At 48.3% G+C, this 22,374-nt stretch overlaps 1 protein-coding gene across 3 annotated transcripts in view; it reads right to left on the bottom strand.

Annotated features, from left to right (window-relative positions):
* Kndc1 (kinase non-catalytic C-lobe domain containing 1) overlaps positions 1–22,374 on the bottom strand; it is a 51,251-nt gene that overhangs the window by 22,012 nt on the left and 6,865 nt on the right. For 2 of the 3 annotated variants that reach the window (XM_036198127.1, XM_036198134.1), the window contains exons 3-12: positions 21,922–21,980; positions 16,130–16,276; positions 15,414–15,531; positions 13,488–14,224; positions 8,939–9,053; positions 8,190–8,261; positions 8,043–8,104; positions 1,606–1,764; positions 1,065–1,142; positions 435–528 (exon numbers count right to left, since the gene is read on the bottom strand). In XM_036198127.1, the coding sequence (XP_036054020.1) occupies positions 435–528; positions 1,065–1,142; positions 1,606–1,764; positions 8,043–8,104; positions 8,190–8,261; positions 8,939–9,053; positions 13,488–14,224; positions 15,414–15,531; positions 16,130–16,276; positions 21,922–21,980 (1,641 nt within the window). The remainder of the gene's footprint in view (positions 1–434; positions 529–1,064; positions 1,143–1,605; positions 1,765–8,042; positions 8,105–8,189; positions 8,262–8,938; positions 9,054–13,487; positions 14,225–15,413; positions 15,532–16,129; positions 16,277–21,921; positions 21,981–22,374) is intronic. The other variant, XM_036198141.1, reaches the window with a different exon arrangement.

Here is a 22,374-nt window from a genome sequence, read left to right as displayed (position 1 = left end):
GAATCAGCAGATACCTTTGAGTGACCCTACAGCTGGGCACCACAGATGTCTATAGGCTGTCCTGTGTTAGGCTTAGCCCTGGAGCCTAAAGGTGTGTGTAAAAGTGCCTGGGGAGAGCTATAGTGAGGAGAGAGGGCCCATAGCCAGGAGGCTGTGATGCTGCTAAGGTGGGGTCTCTTATCCACTGGCTTACAGATGATGATGTGGACTGTGGAAAGAAGGTTGGGGCTAGCTGTACCTGCAGGTGCCTGTCTTCAGTGAGGAAGATAAAGCTTAGGCCAAGGGTAGACAGCTTGCTTTGACCTGATTTTCCTGCCTTATGGGTGAAATGTGTTACAAGTGTCCACTCGGGGCAGGACTATGATGGAGGACAGAAGTCAGCTGTGGCTAAAGGATACAGGGGCCAATGAGTAGGAATGCTTGGGCAGGCCCACCTGGACTAGTCTCAGGAGCAGGCTCCATGGGAGGTTTCAGTTCAACCACTGAGAAGGCATTTTGGAGACCGATGGTCTCTTCCTCTGGATGAACCTGGGGTGGAAGGCCATAAATGGTCAGTTGGGGCCAACTGGGGCTGAGGAGGTATAGTATGGATATATGCTTTACAGGCATCAGACACGGCCTCCTGGCTAGTTCAAGGAGGTTTCCGTGGCTTGGGGGAGCTGGCACAGGCAGAGGCAGAGCCGTGGAGGCCCTTTTCAGTGAGTCTTTGGTGGGTTTCTAGGTAACGTGAAGATGGTGAACCAACCCCCAAAGCCTGCCAGAGAGCCCAGTGTTCCTGCCACTTCTACCTGTAGTCCTCAGGATGGGACCCCTTCTGGATCTCCCTCCCAGTTAGGGGCTTACAGATCCCTCTGTAAAGGTTGTAGGGGAACCATAAAGGGGACAGTCTTCCTGATGAAATGTCTGCACTGTGCAGGGAACAGGTCTGCTGGAAAGGCTGCTGGCTAGTTACTGCCTCTTCCCTGGATTCCCTCTAAGTCTACAAGGCAGTTGGAGACAAGCAGGGAGGTCCCTGTGAGTGCAAGTGAAGGAGTCCTTGTGAGTTTTGGGAAGCTTTGTCTTGCCTTGCAGGTGGATGCCCGCAGGTGGGCTAGAATCTTGCTGCTGTCCATGCCTCGCTGAAGGAGGTAGCTGCTGCACACCTGAAATAAAGGAGACATCCCTCCAGGCTAGTCCAGCAGGGCAGGCCTTGGCTCTGTGGCACCTGCCCCATCTCTCCTGATTCTGTAGGGAACATTTGTGACTGAGACCTTCAGCGCTTTTCTGCATAATCCAAGTCCTGGGCAGCCTGGTGTCCAGATTTCCTGTCATAGCTGTGAATAAAACTGAAGAGCTGGAGTCTCAGATAACAGGGACTGGGAGTGCCATGGGCTGCCTGATATTGGGTAGATGAGTGGCAGGCACTGGGAAAGAGGGTCACAGCAGGGCTGGATCAGGGTCATGTACAAGATATGGCAATCCTTAGCATGCTGCCTATACAGGTGAGAGGCATTCTGTCAACAACGGTGGTTATCAGCGTCAGCATCCCAGGCCGTGGCCATGAACTCCCTACTACCCCCCACCCTAACCCTTGAGACTGTGAAAAGGCCTGATCATAGCAGTTACCTTGATGGCCTCGGCTGCAGATGGCCGTTCCGAGGCATGGCGCCTGGCCATATCCAGAAGGAGTGTCTTGAGCCTGCGTGGCAGGGCCAGTTTATGGTCTCGGGGTACACTGAACTTGGCTGCTGTCCACAGAACTGCAGCCACACAGTAGACAGAGGCCTGGATGATGGAGAGACAGAGGAGAAAGAGGTAGTAACAGTGGGGCTGGGGAGATCACCAGGCCTGGCTGCCCCACCCCAGGGCACAGTCCCTCAGATGAGTAGCCAGCTCTCTCAGTGCCTGGGGCCCCTCCTTGGCTAGTTACCTGGAGGCCAGGGTCACAGCCTGGGAGATCTACATGTTTAACAGAACCAGGCCCCCTCCCCAATTCTGTTTGGGTTTTAGACACTGCAAAAGACCCCAGTAGGACTTGCAGTGTCCTTCCTCATGAGGACAAAAACTCAATAGTTTGAGGACCAGTTATCTATCACCTGGAAATTGCCCAGCTGGGACTCCCTCCCAATTAACAGTGTGCTGCCAAACAAAAGCTTAACAACTGGCCCTGTTGTTCACAGAGCAGTCACTCACTCTGTCTCTCTGATAGAAGGGTGCCTAGCACAGGCTTTAAGACCTTCTCTCTGTCAGGCCAGTGGCTCATATGGGATGCTCTCCTCAGTTTTTACTCTCCTGAATCATCTGTAGCAGCCTTTGGCAAATGCATGCTCCTCACATGTGCCTGGGATATTTTCTTTGATTTTTTTTTTTTTTTCTTTTGAGTCAGGGTTTCTCTGTGTGGCCCTGGCTGTACTGGAACTCTCTCTGTAGACCAGGTTGGCCTTGAACTCAAGAGTCCTTAGCTCTGCCTCCGGAGTGCTGGGATTAAAGGCGTGCACCACTCCAGCCCCTTTCTTGATAACTAACATCAGAGCGAAGCATAATAGTGGATAGTGACATGCACCTTTAATCCTAGCGCTTTGGAGGCTGAGGCAGGTAGATTTCAGAGAGTTGAAGGCCAGCCTGGGCTACCCAATTTCAAAACAATCAGATAAAACTAAAACTTGCCAGGAGGTGGTGGCGCACGCCTTTAATCCCAGCACTCGGGAGGCAGAGGCAGGTGGATCTCTGTGAGTTTGAGACCAGCCTGGTCTACAAACTGAGTTCCAGGAAAGCTACACAGAGAAACCCTGTCTCGAAAACAAACAAAAACAAAAACAAACAAACAAACCAAAAAACTAAAACTCTTGAGTGGAGGAAGAGTGCATTTTTCTAGCTCCTAGGCCACACAGTGCAGTAAGTTTTGCTAACTGATTAGCCGGTTTTTATCATCGCTGTGATTGACACCTGAGAAAAACAAGGGACATATGCATGTCTGACGTCACCGACATCCCAGCCTTTCCTCTGCAGTTCAGGCTTTCCTCTCACAGCTTTAAGCATTATCCCGTCGTCGGGAACCTGCCTGACGTGTTTGCTGTGCTTTCCCTTGAGCCTCCAGGGCCCTTGTAACTGCGCTCTCTGTAGGGAAAAAAAAAAAAACAAACCCCAGATGTGCTGTCAGCTAGAGCAGTAGTCAGACTCACTTGGGCCATGCGAGTCTGGAAGGTTGAGCTCCACGGAAGGAGTACCAGAGAAACATTTTTCCAGGCTGTTCTTTGTAAGCAGGTCACCCCGGAACAACACTATCTTTACTGGAGAGGTCTTACAAAAGCCTTTACAATTGGTCCGTGTGGGTGGAGTCCCGCCAGGCCTGAGGTTCTCTTCCGGCATGTTCCCCATTGTCCAGCTCAACTGTTTAATGGTTGTAATTAGTTTGGCAATCTCTTTCCTAGGCCCCATCTTCCAGATGCTTCTACTAGGGGCAAACTGCAAAGGTTTCAAACCTTTCCACTGTACTTTTTGATCCCGATTCTCACTGTAAATTCTAGCTAAAATCAGTCAGCAAGAGTCATGCCACAACCTAAGCTATGTGGTGTCTTGAAATTCCCCCCACAAAAGTAATTAGTCCATTACTTTTCAGTTCACTCTCTTACCGAAGTGATTTGCCAGAATGGAACACAGTGGCTTCCAGTTCAATTCCCAGTAAAATCTGCCTCCCACTTGAAACCATATGCACCCTGCCTTTTCCGGTTGCATTTCATCAGCATTTTAAACTAACTTCCTTTCCCTGCCACCTCCCCCTTCCTTCTCTCTCTTTGTGCTTTTTCCAGCCAGGGTTTCTCTGTGTAGCTCCGGCTGTCCTGGAACTTGCTCTGTAGACCAAGCTGGCCTCGAACTCAGAGATCCCCCTGCCTCCGCCTCCAGAATGCTGGGATCAAAGGCACGCCACCTCTGTCCCGCTAGTGTGTGGAACTTTCACCAGAATTACCCTCTGAGCTCTGCTTACAGCTTTCTAGGGCTTCTCTAGTCTGCTTCCTTCAATGTCTCCAAATGTCCACAAACCATTCTCCAGGCTTTCCAACCCCTTTCCCAGGCAGTCAGAGCAAAGCTCCTCACACCTCTGGCACCAGTGTTATGTTAACTTCCAGAACTCTATGTGAATGGATTTTGTTGTTTTTGCCTGTGCACCATGACAGTGCAGGGCCCCCAGAGGCCAGAAGAAGATGTCAGATCTCCTGGGACTAGAGTTGCTGATGGCTGTGAGCTGCCACGTGGGTGCTGGGAATTGAACCCAGGGTGCTAGAACAGTAGGAGCTGGTGCTCTTAACCTGAGGCATCTCTCCAGCCTGCACCAGTTTTTTTGTCTTGTTTTTTAAAGTTACTATGATAAAATAAGTACTTGACATACACAACTTAAAGGAGAAGGTGTTTATTTAAGCTCACAACTGCAGAGGTGTTAGTCCGCTATGGCTGAGGCAGTAATGTGGGGCAAAACAGTCGTATTATAACGGCCAGGAAAAAGTATGGACAGCCCTGAGGACCTGTCTCCAGTGACTTACTTCCTCCAGCTAGCCTCCACCCCTGACTTACTTCCCCCAGCCAGACTCCACCCCAAGGACCTCTCCAAACAGCACCACCTGGGACAAGTGTTTTAACACACCAGTCTGTGGTGGTATTGTGTCCCCCAAAATATTGTGCACCCTAATAAACTTATCTGGGGTCAGAGAACAGAGCAGCCACTACCTATGGAGGCCAGAAAATGGTGGCACTCACGCCTTTAATCCTAGCATTCCAGAGGCAGAGTTTCTCCTGGATCTCTGAGTTCAAGGCCACATGGAAACAGCTAAGCATGGTGACTCACGCCTTTAATCCCAGGAATTGATGGCAGAAAGCAGAAAGGTATATAAGGCGTGAAAAACCAGGAACTAGAACTGGTTAAGCTTTTAGGTATTTGAGCAACAATTCAGCTGAGATTCATTCTGGATGAGGACTGAGAGGCTTCCTTCCAGTCTGAGGAAACAGGATCAGGAACTGGTGAGGTGAGGTGGCTGTGGCTTGTTCTGCTTCTCTGATCTTCCAGGGTTCACCCCAATACCTGGCTTCAGGTTTGTTTTTATTAATAAGTATCTTTAAGATTCATGCTATACCAGTCTGTGGGAGACACTTCACATTCAAACCATAATACTCTTGTAGCAGGAATCTTAAAGGTACTTATTAATAAAATCAAACCTGAGGCTAGTTATTGGGGTAGATGCTGGAAGATCAGAGAAGCAGAACAAGCCACAGCTACCTCACCTCGCCAGTTCCTCAGCTGGTCTTGTTTCCTCAGACTGGAAGCCTCTGAGTCCTCATCCAGAATGGATCTCAGCTGAACTGCTGCTCCAAAGCCTAAAAGCTTAACCAGCCAAATGCTTCTAGTTTCTGGTCTTCATGCCTTATATACCTTTCTGCTTTCTACCATTACTCCCTGGGATTAAAGGCTGGATTTCTGGGATTAAAGGCGTGTGTCACCTTGCCTGGCTGTTTCTAATGTGGCCTTGAACTCAGAGATCCAGAGGTATTTCTGTCTCTGAAATGCTAGGATTAAAGGCGTGTGCTACCACCGCCTATCCTCATGTTTCATATTGTGGCTGTCCTGTTCTCTGACCCCAGATAAGTTTATTAACCTGCATAATACCACATACTCTGGCTGATAAACCAAACAGTAGTTGAGCCACAATGTATGACATTTACAATTCCCAAATACTCTTACACAGCCAACCTCTAGCTTCCATGGGCTCACTAATGAATAGCTGGGATATTCCAGACACTCAGGTTACAGACAGCCCAAGAGCAAAGTCCACAGCCAACTGAAGCCATGTGATTGGGAAATTGCCAGTTCAGTGTTTACTAAAGTTAAAAAAATTAAGCCTTTTTTGACATTTAAAATATTTATTTTTAATTTGATGTGTATGAGTGTTTTGCCTGCATGTATGTATGTATGTATGTATACCACATGAATGTCTAGTGCCTCCTGAGGCCAGAAGAGAGCACTGGATTCCCTGGAATTGGAGTTACGGTGGTTGTGAGCTGCCATTTGAATGCTGGGCATTAAATCTGGGTCTTTTGCAAGGGCTGCTAGTGCTCTCAACTGCTAGGCCATTTCTCCATCCCTGTAATTACTGTTGAATGTTTCTCTTGTATCCCGTGACCTTGCAGAACTCACTTCTAAGTTTTAGGAGGGTTTTTGTTTTAATAGTAGATTCCTTAGATAAACAGTGCCGTCTACAGTCTTCTTTCTTCAGCTATAGTTTCTGTGCTTTTATTTTAACATTTTGTGTGTGTGTGTGTGTGTGTGTGTGTGTGTGTGTGTGCACGCGTGCGCGTAGTGTGTGAAGGTCTGTTTGCCCACATAAATGCAGTGCCTGATGAAGCCAGAAGAGGTTATCAAATGCCCTGGAACTGGAGTTACAGGACGAGCCACTTCTGGGGATGCTGGGAATAAAACTCTGATACTCTTTCTGCAAGAGCAGCACACGCTATGAACCACTGAGCCATCTCTTCCACCCAGTCTTTATACTTACAAACAAACAAACAAACACCCACCTTATTATTATTGTGTGGGTTGATGTGCGCGTGTGTGCGTGCGTGTGTGTGTGTGTGTGTGTGTGTGTGTGTGTGTGTGTGTGTCTGTCCCTGAGTTCTGGAACTTGAATTGGCACTGTGAGGCTGGTTCAGCAGGTGCTGAAACATCTTGCCAGCCCAATCTTTATGCTGCTTAGAAGTATAACACAAGCCGGGCAGTGGTGGTGCACACCTTTAATCCCAGCACTCAGTAGGCAGAGGCAGGCGGATCTCTGTGAGTTCGAGGCCAGCCTGGTCTACAGAGCGAGTTCCAGGACAGGCACCAAAATTACACAGAGAAACCCTGTCTCGAAAAAGCTAAAAAAAGAAGTACAGCACGATTACTACCTATGATACATTTTTCTTTCTTTCTTTCTTTCTTCCTTTCTTTCTCTCTCTCTCTCTCTCCTTTTTTTTTTTTTTTTTTTTTTTTTTGTGAGAGGTCTTTTGCAAAACAGAAGACTCTAGGTGAAAGGCCATCGGAAAGGAACTCACTGCCATTTGAACTGTCTCCCCTGCACATAGATAAACTGTTTCTCTTTTTCTCTTTTTTATTTGGATTTCAGCTTTCAGAGGTTTTACTATAACTTGGCGTTTGGTTTCTTCTATGTGTAGGCTTATGTGTTTTGCCATAATTGGATATTTTTCATTCATTACATGATTACTTTTCTGCCTCACCCACTGCTTTCTTTCCTTCCAGAATTCTGACGAAATGAATGCTTGATTTTCTAGGGCAAGCTCCTCAGGCATGTTCAATTTTTTGGTCTCAATTATTTTTCTTGCCCAAATGTCTATGGTTCTAGCTCCCCCGCAGTTGTCGTGGGTGGATCCTCAGCATCAGCAGTCAAGGCCAACGCACCTCTGTAGCTCTCAGTCTCAGCCGGCCAGTGAGCCCCTTGTGCATTGCATAAGCAGAAGGCACAGGCAAGCAGGGCGTCTCTTTCTGGGTCCTCTGGCTCGAAAGCCTGGTATCGGGAAGGCTCGGTTGGCCTCTGCGGAGTTTCCCAGGGCTTATTTCCCTAGCAGCAGGGGCCAGCACGTGAGGCTGAAAAACCACTGGGCTTGCTCTGCCCTCTCAGGTATCACCCTGCTTCCTCACTCCTTCCCCCAAACCTTTCCGCCCTGCCCCTCAAGGCGCCGCCCTCTACATTGTCCCTCCCCGCGTCCCCTCAAGAGACCTGGTCCCTGCCCCGCTGAGTACCAGCTGAGCCAAAGCCAGGAGGATCAGCTTATCTGGTCTCCAGGGTGGCGGTTTGCACCAGGTTCTGAGTGTAATCTAGTTAATTTCTTTTAAAGTTTATAAAAGCCTATTAGCCTGTTAGTGGCGGCGGGGTCTAGGGATAGAAGTGCGTCCCGCCCAGGGTCCCAAGGCACTCTCAGAGGACTGCAGTGAACGTTGCCACAGCAGCCTCACTTGGACCATCTGGTACCACGACCAACTGAGCAAAGGGCGCGGATGGTGCGAGAGGTGATTCGCTTACCTTCTCCGTCACCAATTCCTCTTCAGCCACCTCGGGAGCCAGGAAGAGTGAGTTGTAGGAGCCTAGAAGAGCAACCACAGTTTGGTTTCCCTTCCCACCTTGGCAGGCAGCTCTAGTCCTCCGCCCCGGAGAATGACCAGTGTGTACCATTGGCAGGGGGTGGTCCGAAGAACACAGTCCCGTCCTCAGCCACCAGCACGTTGTCCAGGCACAGGCGGGCTGCAACAGAGCAGATCTAGGATGCAATTGCATGTGGGCAGCTCCCTCGCCAGCATCAGGGGACTCCCGGGCACACAGAGATCCCAGAGAGACCTGCCAAGACTGGACAGGCACTGGAGGGCCTTCCATCCTAACAGGCAGAGCTTCCTGGGAACACTGTTGGGGCGTATCATCCTTAACAAGTTAAGAATAAACAGGAGGATGAGTGGGAACACGGTCCACACTGCTCTGCCCCTGGGAATGGCTAGGTGAAGGAGGTTGGGGGTCTTCAAATTCTTCAGACTCTTGGCTGAGAGGCAGCTTAACAGCATATTATCTCTGGACAGTATTTCTCTGAGGGTGGCAGCCTGGTCCCCTCACATGCTACCTCCATTACTGCCCATGGCATTTTGAGAGCACAGATGAACTGTCCATTTATATATTCAGCAAGGTTGAACATGCAGGGTCACAAACTAGTATGACATCCTGAGGAGAGGGCTTGTTGGCTTTAGAACCACACTTTAGGCAACTGTCTCCACTGTCCCCTTTTGTGCTAACAGGTGCTTCCCCCAGGGCATGTTGCTGGATCAAACTGAACCACTGCCTCCAGCTCACAGCACTGATTTTGCTACTCCCCCTCTCCCTCCCCAGCTTTTGGGCCCGGGCTCAGGCTCGCGCAGAGCAGGGTGACTCATCACCTGGGTGCTCCATATGTGTCTGCAGCGTGCTAAGGCAGGAGAGGCACAGGGCCCACAGCTCGTACTCCCTGAAGGGCCGGCCTAGTTTAGACAGAAGGTCCTGCAGGGAGAGGCTCTGTGGAAGAGACGGTCACATAAGAACACTCAGTCCACTTGGTGCCACGGAAGGGTTTCCACGGAGGGTGACAGGTGAATAGTGATTCAGTTTCCACATGCAGCATCCCCTATGCAAGGAAATGGAGAAGTTCTCCAAATTCAAAACTAATGTGGGTGAGTGCCTGGAGAAACTGGAGCCCTCACCCATGTAATAGTTCAGCTGCCATGGGAAAAGTACAGGGAATCACTCTAAGGTCCAACAATCCCATTTTGGGATTATCCCTAGGACCTGAAAGGAAACTGGAGTGGACAGTTGTCTACCCAGGTTCAAGGCAGCACCATTCACCAGATCCAAAAAGGGGAAAGCAGCTCAATTATCTAGGAATGGAAGAATGGATGAAGAAATGTGGTCCAGGGGCTGGAGAGGTGGCTCAGTGGTTAAGATCACTTGATGCTCTTGTAGAGGACCTTTCAATTCCCAGCATCTACACAGTAGCTCAGTCATACATGCAGACAAAATGTCCATACACATAAATTACAATAAAGGTTAAAAAAAAAGGAAGAAAGAAGTGCCAGGCGGTGGTGCTGCATGCCTTTAATTCCAGCATTCAGGAGGCAGCGGCAGGCGGATCTATGTGAGTCTGAGGCCAGCCTGGTCTACAGGGTGAGTTCTAGGACAGGCTCCGAAGCTACACAGAGAAACCCTGTCTGAAAAAACCAAAGGGGGGAAAAAAGAAAGAAGAAATGTGGTTTATCCATCGGACAGAATATTATACTATTGCTCAAACTTTAAAAGTAAGAGTTTTACTTCTGTGTGTGTGTGTGTGTGTGTGTGTATTAAAATACATAGCATAAAACTTAATGTTTTAACTATTTCTAAGGTCTTGTATAATATTAGAAGGACCAGCCTTAATATTATACACCCCAGGGTCTCAGGAGAGAGAAAATTATGAACGGTGAGGACCTTTTTTGGGAACTAGAATCTCAGCACACTGAGCTCTATAGTCCACTTGCTTTAATCCTCTGGCATAACATCCTGTTTACATAGCTTCAGTTCTGTTCTTATGCCTAGCTCCTTTCTTGCCTGATTTCTCTCTATACTTATCTATGCTTCCCTCCTAAGTTCTATCTTAAGTCTCTTGTCTTAATTCTGCCTCATCTAGGTCCTTTTCATCTTGTTCTTACCCAGCTAGTACTTCCCATCTGACTCTTCCTCATCTTCTATCTCATCCACATGTTCTCTCGTCAAAACCCTCCTTATTCCTCTCTGTTCTCTGTCTCTAAGTTCTCTACATTCCTCCCAAGTCTCCCAGGAATCCAGTTATAAACTCAAGCAATAGCAATCAATCCCCTGGTCGAGTAAGGTCACCAGGCTTAAATTCTACGGAGTCATCAAGGCAGGTAAGAATTTTCCTCAGGCAGTGACCACGAGGTTTCCAGTGTCAATGGAGGGGTGATAAGAATCACATAGAGGGGCAGTGATTGTTAATTACCATTTGCAATCCAAAAGGGAAGTGACTAATGAATTAAGTAAAGGCTAAATTCTTAGAGGGATCTTATGTGCTCAACTATAATCTTAAATGTGATTGGTAGAAAATGTTAAGAATCTATAAGTTAAAAAAAGAATCTATAAGTTGCTAGGTCAATGGGAGAAAACAAAACTGTCTTCTTTTTTCCTGTGGCTCCTATCTGTCCAAGCTATCTGCTGTTTTTTCTGCAGGGTGGGGGAAGGTGTGTTCGGTCACTAGGCAACCTGTGTACAGCTAGATGCCTCTGGTGATAGTTAAAGGGAGCTCTGGAAATAGAGGTAAGATTGAGATAGGAGGAAGTTAAGTTTAATTGGCACATCCGCCAGGCCTTCTCAAATGGGTAGTCTGAATGCTTAAGTCTGTTCTTAGAGAGTACAGAGGTATCTCTGATAAGATACTTTCCTCCTTCTGGGGATGGGCCTGGCCGGATGCTGCCAATGATGATAATTACAGGGAGGCTTGAACTGGGGTTCTGGCAGAGCATAGCTGTTAGTGCACAAGGTTATCTAAATATTCCTTTAGTAGAGGGGAAATGGTGCCCAATCAATGATAGGAAAGCTACAACAGCACACAAGAAACTCATAGCAGGAAACGGCTGATAATCAAAAGCCAAATATCACCAAGGCTCCTTGAGCCTCAGCTTGACCTCTGGAAGGCCCTTGGCTTCTTCCAGGTATTAGCTTTGTCATCATCAGCTGAAATCCTGCTTTGTATATTTTTGCAGCTTGCAGCACTAAGGGCATGGCCCAGAGCAATAGAATGTTCAGGAGCTGGGTGTGGTGGAACATGTAATCCCAGCATTTGAGAAGTGGAGGCAGGGGGACCAGGAACCCAAGCTCATTCTTGGCTCCATAGTGAGTTCCAGGACTGTTTGGGCACCATAAGACAAGAAGAAAAAAGAGGAGGAGGAGGAGGAAACGCTGCAGTTTGATGGACCTTGAGGACATTATGGGGAATGAAACAAGCTAGACAATGGAACAGAAGCTGATTTCACACGTGAGGTTGTATGTGTAAAGTATAGAAAGTGGTGAGGCTGTGCAGAGGGATGGAGGGGAGTCAGTGTTTGCTGAAGGCAGAGCTCAGGTGTAGAGAATGGAAAACCTCAAGAGCAGCGGTTCTCAACCCTCCTAATGCTTTGAGCCTTTCATGAAGCTCCTCAGGTTGTGGTGACCCCCAACGATAAAATTATTTTACTTGATACTTCATAACTATAATTTTGCTACTGTTATGAATCATAATGTAAATATCTGTGTTTTCTGATGGTCTTAGGTGACCCCTGTGAAAGGGTCATTTGACTCCCCCGAGGTCATGACCCATAGGCTGAGAAACGCTGCTCTAGAGATAGTAAGATGTGAATGTCCTTAATACACTGGGCCCTGAGCTTAGAGGTGGTTAGGATGGTAAATTTTGTGATTACGTGTATTTTCACACATCTTCAAGTGAAAAGAACTAATGGAGCCTACAAGATAGCTCCTGCCTGCGGAGACCACCTGAAGGTCTGGGAACAAGGTCACCATAGAAGTAGACACATTAGCCATTGCCTTCACCTGAGATGCTATCCACTAGCTCTTTGCACAGGAAGGGTCGCTATATTAGACAGTTCAGTCTTGTGGCTCTCTGCTTATCAGCTCATTTGTTCTGCTTTTGGTGGTGCCCCATATCCTGGGCAACGAGCCTTGAAACTGAGGTGAGGCCTCCCAGCTCTGGGCCATCCCTATATGGGAGTCTGAGGTTTGGAGGGTCCTGGGCATACTCTCTCTGAGGCAGGCTGGTCAGATGGCTAAGGTAAAAGCCAGGCTTACTGGTCTGCTCTGTTCTGTTGCAAGCCAGAGACTCCAACTCTTCCCCTTAGCAGTGCAGTGCTACCACAGGCTACCCAGCTACCCAAGTCTCTGTTTATCCATCTAGAAGATGATGTTGTAAGGTGGCTGTACCCTGTGGAGATATCTTGAGATGGTGGCTGAGTATATGTAAGTATCACAGGCCCAGACAACATAGATCAACTGTATCACCATGCCTACACCAGACATCTCTTTAAGAGACCACACTTGCCATGGGAATTCTTCAAGCTTTCATCATTATACAAATGATAATGTATACCACAGAATGACCTGCATCACACTCTATCCTTTAGGGCAACAAAGCCTGGTGGGAAATAGGGCTGATGGTTTTTGATAGACAAATGTATACTGGGCCACTGGCTCAGGTGTCCTCACTCTGAGAAACACATGGGGACACAGAGCTTTGAGGAACCCATTGAGCAGCCAAGGGGGGAACACACTCAGTGCTGTGGTCCGGATCTGGCCTGCAGAACCCATGTACTAGAATTTCATCCATCATGAAGTAAGAAGCTAGTCTGAGGTAAGACTTGGGAAGTGATTGGGCCCCAGAAGCAGCGTGACTAGGAGCTGTCTACTTCAGTTGGGAAAGATAATGAACCATGGGGGTGCACCTATACATGGGTAGATGGCGGCTGAGGAAGCTGGTGCTTTCTAGGCTGTCCAGAGGTAAACTTACACATTCAGAAAGGCCACAGGGAGGGTTCTGACCTGGGGACCCATGTCTGGGGGTGACATCCAGACCTTCCCCCAATTTGCATTTGAAGTTCCCTTCAAAACTATGGAGTTAGCTGGGTGGTGGTGGCACATGCCTTTAATCCCAGCACTCGGGAGGCAGAGCCAGGTGGATCTTTGTGAGTTTGAGGCCAGCCTGGGCTAGTGAGTGAGTTCCAGGAAAGGTGCAAAGCTACACGAGAAACCCTGTCTCAACACACCCCCCCAAAAAAAAAAAACAACCCAAAAAACTATGGAGTCCAGAAGACACAATTGTTGGTCAAGAGTGAAAGCCAGGCAGGGCAGGCCCTGTGTAAGCTGCACAGTAAGGCTAAGGAGAAGCAGCCTTTGACCTCCTTCTACTTCACATACCTGTGCTTTGGCTGCACTTTCCAGCTGTCCAGATCCTCCTGGAATCCCCTCTTCACTCCTAGATATTTGGCCTTCATGGTCAGAATCTTCAGGGTCTACAAGGCAGGGCAAAGGTGTGTACTCTACAGGTCCCTGGCTAGGAGATGAAGCCTCCCATTGTCCTGAGGCTCCTGGACTCCTATGTGGATTGCGGCCTGCACCTGGTCCCTTACCCAGCTGGACTCCAGGCTCCTGCTCTGGCCAAAGTCTGCTTTTGGACTGTGCCTTGAAGCCAGAAAGACCATTTTTCCCCTCCAGGAAGAGCTTCCTGGGGTCTGGGGGGAAGAACTCAGATATGGTCAGCTGGTTTCTTGAGCTGGTCAGTGACAGGCAGAGGGTGCTGGCCTCCGTGCTTTCCTGCAGTAGCCTGGGAAATGTCTGAGCTTTTTTCAGCCGGCTTCGCCTGAGGATGTCTCTGTCCAGCTCACCCAGGGGGCACCTGGTATCCAGGACAAGGTTGGCCAGCCCTTCCTGTCCTGGGCTCTCACCATTTCTCATGGGGGCTGATAGCAGTGGTTTGGGAGAGGGGGCTCTGGGACCATGACCAGCCTCCTGCTCTGCATCTTTGGAGGCAGGAGGCTGGAGCAGAGCCCTTGGTGAAGACAGTGCCTCTGGATCAGTGCTGAGGTCTCCTGGCACCTTCTTGGGTCCCACATTTCTTGGAGCAGGTCTTCCTCTCCATGTGTTCTCGCTGAGGTCTGGACAGAGGCAGGGTGTGGTTACTGGAGGTCAGTTTGGATCAGGAGTCTGTGCTAGAGTGGTACCCCAAGAGCCACCCCTACTCTGTCCACATCACAGAACCTACTCCAAAGTCTCACAGGGCAGGCTTACCTGTCCTGTATCCCCAGATTTCCACTCCTCCCTTTAGCATAGGCTCCAGAGGTTCCCAGGATCTACAGTCACACAACTCAGCCAATTAGAGCCTCTGGACGGAGGCTTCTGGGTGTCCCTCTTGGCTGAGCTTCCCAGGGGATCAGCCCTTGCCCGTCTAATTACTTTATCCCAAAGCTCCTCATTTTTTTCTATTGTGATTATATAAGCCACTCCCTAAGGGGAGAAATGGAATCTGGTGGCAGGCATAGGGCACACAGTCTTCCACACACACAGTGTGCAGCATGGTCTTGCACACAGTCTTGCACACACACACACACACACACACACACACACACACACACATACACACACACGCTGAAGCACAAAGTTTTGCATATCTGCCACAGTGACTATGCTGCCTGTTTGACTCACTGTTTTGCCTATGACTCTGTACTCACAAGTTACCCTCTACTGTTGCTGGGTGATGCTGGCAGTCGCTTGGGCTGCAGTATTACAAAAAAAACACTGCTGCTTCCTTGTCAGGGAGGGCCCTCCGGCCACTCTGAGGCTGGTTGTGGGGGCCAGCATGGTCCTGAGACTATGTGTTAAGTTCCAGATACACAGCAACAGCTTTGCATGTGGAGAGGAAACTCCAGACAAGGCTGGCTGGAGTCACTAAGCCTGATATTGGAAATGCCAGTGTGTGCACAGCATGCACATGTGTACATGTATGTGGTGTGCACTTGAACGTGGATGTGTAGATTAGTGGGGACACTTAACACAGAGTATGTAGTATAAATAAGCATTTGTATATTTATGTATGCAATGGTATAAACATGTGAGCCTGTTTGCATGGGATACACATGTGCTAGATTTGAACAAGTGTGTGACTGTGAGTGTGGTGTTTATATGGTGTATGAGAGCATGTGAACATGAGTAAGGGCTCGTGTTTCTGTATGTGCATACTTCTGTGGGTGGTTGTATCGATGTATATGTGTCCCTGTGCACATATATGCATGTATATGTATGTATGTATACACGTGTAGGCACAGATGTGCAGGTGGTGGCGCTTACCCTGGAATGCTCCGAAGGACTCAATGGAGAGCACCCTTCTTCCAATGGCTGAGAGGCTACGGCACAGGCGGCATGAGGACGCAGGCTGCATCTTCTCCTCGCACAGGGCTATGATGCTCTGCAGGCGCCAGGGTGTCTCTCAGGTATGCAGCTCACCAAGAAGGAGGCCTATCCTCCTGAGACCCACCCAACTGCACAGTTCTGGGATGGCACCCATCACCCCCCAGCTCAGGCCACCTGTTCCCACATGCACTTTCTGATACGTTAAAAAAAAAAAAAAAAAAAAAAAAAAAGGCCGGGTGGTGGTGGCGCATGCCTTTAATCCCAACACTCGGGGAGGCAGAGCCAGGCAGATTTCTGTGAGTTCGAGGCCAGCCTGAGCTACCAAGTGAGTTCCAGGAAAGGCGCAAAACTACACAGAGAAACCCTGTCTCAAAAAACTAAAAAAAAAAAAAAAAAAAAAAAAAAAAAAAAAGCAAGGCATACATCCTGGCATAAAAAACAAACAAACCAACCAAAAACCCAAAACCAAACAAACCAAAAACCCCCCTCTGTTTTGTCTCTGAAAGCTTTTATTACAAAATGTGTAGCAGAAACTGGCCTCTATTTCAACAGAATGCAGTGCCTTCATATTCTAGCCAAGGAACCCCAGAGAGGTTACAGGGTCTGTGCTGTCTGTGTGTCCATGCACTGTGCATGTTTAGCCGGGAGCTTACCTCCAGGTCTGGCCGGCCCCTGGGGTCCTCTGCCTGCATCTGGCTCAGCAGTCCCTCCAGGTCTGGGCTCAGCCTAGGTTCCAGCTCTGGTTCTGCCACATACTCCAGGGCAGCCTTCAGTGTGGCCCCCAGGGAGTAGATGTGAGCCTGTGGTACCAATGAGTGTTAGTACCTGCCCTGCAAGTGACTGCTTTCCCCTGCTGAGAACAGCAGGCTGCGAATCCTGTGGTTGGCATGCTGCCTGGGCCTGCTGCTCAAGGCATAGAAATCCTGCATCACAAACAGGAAGTGAGCAGGAGGAAAGAAGAGTTTTCTTTGGTTTGAAAGTTGGCATTGTTCTATCTGTGCACAGGAGAGTGAGGGCGGGCTCTGTACAAGACTGGGATACCAGGAGTGTGGAAGGCCTCCCGTGTGCGCGTGTGTGCGTGCGTGCGTGCGTGCGTGCGTGTGTGTGTGTGTGTGTGTGTGTTTGTGTGTAGAAGTCAATGCTATTCAAGAAGGACTAGCTCCCCTTTTAATCTGTGTACAAAATGAAATCATGATGTGTAGTCAGAATATTTATTTATTCATTTATTTTTTTTAACTTTTAATTCACAAATAACCCTCTATATTTAAGGGGACAATGAGATGTCTCAATGTATGTTCATTATGTCGACTTACTTGATTTTTCTATTTCTTAAAAATCCTGCTGTCATAATTGCTGGATCCCTGTGGATTTTGTTGCTATTAAAAATGGCACTTTTTTTTTTGTGTGTGTGTGTGTGTGTGTGTGTGTGGTTTTTTTGAGACAGGGTTTCTCTGTAGCTTTGGAGGCTGTCCTGGAACTCGCTTTGGAGACCAGGCTGGCCTTGAACTCACAGAGATCCGCCTGGCTCTGCCTCCGGAGTGCTGGGATTAAAGGCATGCGCCACCACCGCCCGGCAACAAATGGCACACTTAAGTTACATTTCTACCTTGAAACTGTTGATACAAAGGAATTCATTTATTTTGGGCTGTGTGCTGGGTTCCTACATTGGGAGTCTCTTGTTCTTTTAGGCCCAGGTCTCATGTGCACCTGCTCTGGATTCAGGCCACCACGCTGTGTGCACTCTGCTCAGGGCCATTGTCTGCTGCATTCTCAGCCAGTGCTGGGATCCTGAGTGCCCTGACCAACATTGCCTTTCCAGCCCATATCGATCCCTTCCATTCTGTGAAGGGAATATGGGTGAGGAGAGGGGACTGTAGACCTGTCTCTCTTGTCCTGTGTGTATCTTATCAAACGGGTACTCACTCACTGCCCTGCCACCTCCCCAGCTCCTTGTTCCCCTTGAACTCATTCTGAAGTCTGTAGCCTGAAGTCTACCTGCTTGCAAAGGCCTCCAGCCTCTTGATGAAAGTCAGGATCCCTGCTTCATCTCAGCTTCGATCACAGGTCCCCGACTCATAGTCTCCCATCATCATGGGCCTCTGTGTGGACTGTGGTCTCAAGCAAGCGACAGTGAGAGGTCTGAGCCATCCTGGCTGGTACCACAGGAGCCCATCAGAGGGACAAGGGCAGAAAAAGGGCCATTGAATGTGGAGAAGGAGACAGTGCAGAGGCTGGGGGATTAACTTTTGGAAGCTAGGCAGCCTGTGGGGGTTTTGGACAAGGGGGTTGACCATACTCAGTTCTGAGAAGACTGCTCACAACAAGCTGTGGAGATTCTAGAGCATGTGTTGGGGAGTTGGTCTCAGTGGCAGAAAAGGAGAGGATCAAAAGGGGTGGCTAGACGGTGTTTGGAACACAGAGGATTTAAGGTGGATGAGGGGGCATTGGGGGAGATGCTCCCTACTCTCTGTCCTTTGTGGGAGATTGTGGAGAATGATGAGTGGGGGCAGTTCTGTAGTGAAAAGAAGCCCAGGTCAGGTGGAGAAAGAAGAAAGGTCTGGATGGATTAAACAATACTGAAGGTGGGGTGGAGCTATCGTTGCTGGGGCAGGAGGTGGCATGGGTGATCAGGTGACCAGCCTGGTCACAACAGCCAACCTCTGTCCAAAGTAAGACCATTCAGGAAATAGTCCAAAGACCCAAGGCTGTCTGTAGTGGCAGATCTCAAAAAGCCAGAGAGGAACAGCACAGGGATCAGCTGGTGCTAGAAGGTTCCAGAGAGGGTGTACCTGAGCTAGAGTGAGGCTGTCCAGGACACACACTCGGGCCCTGTGTTCCTGTCTGGGGCAGAATAGAAACCCTCTACATCTTGACTTATGCTAGGACCATGTGTCCCGGAGTGGACACGGGAACACTTCTCAGTGCGTGCAGAGCCTCTCCATAGTAAGGGTAAGGTAGGAAGGGCCAACTGTTTAGTGTGTAGAACATTAGGAAGTCACTGGTCAGCCAGGGAACTGAAGAAGCTCAGAGACCTGGGGCCCCTCTCTGACATACATCCCCCAGCCTCTTGTTTCTACCCTGGCTAACCACACTGGTGTTCTACAGTCAACCCACAGGAAATCCCCTTCTCATAAGGCTTAGCCCCCAGGGGAATCCCTCTTTGGGGTCCTCTCAGGTTCAGTGGTCACTTGCTCTGCAACCATGGGATCACACCACCCTTACAGGAAGAGCCCCATCCACCTGTCCTGAGAAGCAGATTTCAATGCATTTTGATGGTTACTGGGGTAACTAAGTAAGTCAATAAATAAAATCAGAATGGATGCCACAGAAGACCCAGACAGATGGATGAATGAGCCTGAGCTACAAGGAAAAGGCTGCATCCCAACCAAGGAACACAAGGATTCACAGAACAAAGGAAGCCTGCACAGACTCTCTCTAGTAGGTGTGCAGGGGACATTGCTTCAACCACAGCCTGACTGAGCCAGAAAGTCAAAGGCAAAAGACAAAGATGTATTAAAAAGTCCCAGTGTGTTCAGAAATCAGAAAGGATTATAGAGAATGGATGCTTTCCAGTGGCTACACTCTCCTGACAGCCCTCACCAGCCCTGCTGAGGCCAGCCATAGGAAGCAGGAGACCAGGATGAGATCAACATCTCTGTTCTGTGTGGTTGGACAGTCACCGTGGGGGTGCTAGTTTCTCACTGTGACGACTCTGGATACCGGTTGCAGAGATCTCAGCTTTTGAAAAGTTGTGGGTTACATGTGTGCCTTCTGTGTGTATGTTTTCCTAAAGAGGAAACCCAACCCGAATAACTCTTGTACTGAACTAGAAAAAAAAAAAAAAACCAGAAGCAAATATGTTATGACAAAGCTCACATGCTGAGGGAGATTCATAGCCAGAAATAAAGAAGATGGAGGTGGATGAGCCGAGTTCCCTCTGAAGTGAAGAAACAGCCATTGAACTCAAAGCAAACAAAAGAAAAGAGAGAATCAGAACCAGGGGATGCAGAGGGCGCTCTGAAAGAACTAGCAAGGTAAACAGCCTCTGGTTAGACTGTCAGCAGAAAGAAAGAGAAATTGAAGAATGGTCCAGTGCATGGAAACAGGAAATTTGCAGACATCACAAAGATGCAAAGGGCATCACCAGCAGCCTATTAGGTATGTGTTTTCTTTTGCTGTAGTTTAAAAGCCAACCCACTCCCTCAAAAAGAAAAAAAAAAAACAAAAAAACAAAAAAACCCAAAACAAAAAATACCCTTCAAAACAAGAAAACCTTTTTGTAGCACAAACAAGGCCAATGCTATAACCATTAAAAATTGATGATAGTTAGAAATCATTCACAAAGGAAGTCGATGTCCTTTTCAATGAGACTTTCCAGACTTCCAAGGCATAGATAATACCATTCTTGTACAAACAGAGCAAAGAGGCAAGCCCAGAGCAATCCTGAAACCAGTGCTGGTCAGAAACATTTGTAAGGTGGAAAAGTACCAGCTGCCCATAAAAATCCCAGAAGACACATAAGGCTCATCATTCAGATTCAACAGTGCCAAGGAGAGATAGCCAGACTGGGTTTTCCTAAGTGGGAAAGGGTGATAATATTGGGACACAAAAATGTACACATTAACATCTCAATGAAGAAAGCTACATGATCATTTCAAGGGGACAAAGAAATATTTCACAATATGAAATATGTATTCAAGATAAACCTTGATAAGCTCAGAACAGATAGAAACTGATGTGGCCGAGGCCAGTGCCATCTATATGCTTAGATCAGGGTAACCAGTTCCCCAAGACAGGATGGGTGATCTGTGCACATCCACCATAGACTGGAGTCTAATCACTGGATGCTGCACTTGCTGAGGATTGGACCGGAAATAAGCTTTGTCCCTGGAGGAAACAGTAAGAAACACTGATTTGATCAAGAGGAAAAAAATGAAAAGAACCTCGAAGTTGCTACGAATAGTAGCAAGATGTTTTGATATTAGAATGGATAAAGTTAACAAAGGAACAGAAAACCGAAAGTAAAAACCCGGTGGATGGCAGTTGCATGTGTACCACAGCTAGCCAACAAACAGAGCTGGAAAAATGGCTATCCATCCACAGAAAAAGATGAAATGCTTTCTATCTTATACTGGGTGAAACAAACAAACAAACAAACAAACAAACAAACACCATGTTAACTAGTCTGATGGGTCATTATAAGCATCAGCGTATATTGGAACACACAAATTTGGTTTGTCAATCACAATTTAGTGAAGCTGAGGAAACCAGCTTCTGATGGATTCAGTGTGAAGACTAGAACTTTGAAACTCTTGGTGGAGAATGTTAGTGAACTTCTGTTTGACTTCAAGGTCAGGAAGTCTGTTAAGGATGCAGAATACATTAACAATGGAAGGAGTGCTGGTCACTGTGACTGTGTTGCTGAGAAACAGGGCAGGTGTGGTGCTGTATATTTCACTCTTGCATTTGGAGGGCTGAGGCAGAAGGATCACTTGAATCTAGGAGTTGTAGACTAGCCTGGTGTGCTGGTTAGTTTTATATCAACTTGCCACAGCTAGTGTTATCTGAAAGAAGAGAACCTTAATTGAGAAAATGCCTCCATAAGTTCCCGCTGTGGGGCAGTTTCTTCATTAGTGGTTGATGGGGAGGGCCCAGCCCATTGTGGGTGGTGCAATCCTTGGGATGATGGGCCTGGGTTCTGTAAGAAAGCAGGCTGAGCAAGCCATGATATACAAGCCACTAAGTAGCACCCCTCCAGGGTCTCTGCATCAGCTCCTGCCTCCAGGATCCTGCCTCATTGCATTCCTGTCTTGACTTCTTTCAATGATGGACTATGATGTGGAAGTGTAAGCTAAATAAACCCTTTCGTCCTCAAGTTGCTTTGGTCATGGTGCTTCATCACAGCAATAATAATCCTAACTAAGACATCTGAGCAATATAGCAAGACCCCATCTCAAACAAAACAAAGAAACTCTTTTCCACAGTGGACATCTGCAGGTATCTGATCCCCTGGGACTGGAGTTAAAGATGGTGTGAGCCACTATGTGGGTGCTGGGAACCAAACTTGGGCCCTCTGCAAGAGCAGTAAGTGCTTTTAACCACTGAGCCATCCATCTCTTCAGCCCTCAGATGCATTTCTTAAAGGTGGTGAATACCCATAGCCTTTTCTGGTTCCTCTCACAAATCACTGGTAAGACTCAGAGGCCATCTGATTTGACATTGCAGTAAGTGAACTCAGTACCAACCCTGACAGAGCTGTCTGAGGCCATGGCTCCCGAACACCCACATGTCTTCAAGTAGCCACTAAGGATGAAAGCAGGGGCCTCAAAGGCAGTGCCTCACTGGGGATAACCTACTACACTGAGGCCACAGGACTGCTGTAACAAAGGTCACCCCAAAGATGAAGAGGGCAAGGCTTGGAGAGTCACCACTTACTAGTGCTTACCTCAAAGGTGTTTCCTGTCAGGTCAAACTCTGGGGGTACAAAGGCACCCTCGGGGTCATCTTGGAGAAGAAAAGAGAAGGCATTCTGATTTTATCCTTTGGTGAAGAGAGAACCCCACCTACCGGAGCTCAGACCTTGGGAGCCTCCTGGGGCAGCCAGGAGAAGGCTGTATCCTCTGGAGCCTTTTCCCCTTCGTCAGGCTGATGCCCCTAAGGAAGGGCATCCAGGGCAGTAATACACCATTCTTGAACCATAAAAGGTCCAAAGTGGAAGGAGAAAAGGAATTTGTTTGGATTCCTGAAAAAGGAATGGTGGGCTCCTAATTTGAGAGAACCAAACTTTCCCTGGAAGGGGCCTCAGGGGTGGCCAGTCTACCTGGCCAGACAAGTCTCATCTTTAGGCCCCTGCATCATCTTCCTGCAGGCCAGGAGTGCCAGCCTAAGGCAGACAGTG

The sequence above is a fragment of the Onychomys torridus genome, chromosome 1 (genome assembly GCF_903995425.1).
Source record: "Onychomys torridus chromosome 1, mOncTor1.1, whole genome shotgun sequence".
Taxonomy (NCBI): Eukaryota; Metazoa; Chordata; class Mammalia; order Rodentia; family Cricetidae; genus Onychomys; species Onychomys torridus.
Note: the sequence above shows the minus strand (reverse complement) of the source record. Positions and strands in the feature narration are given on the sequence as shown.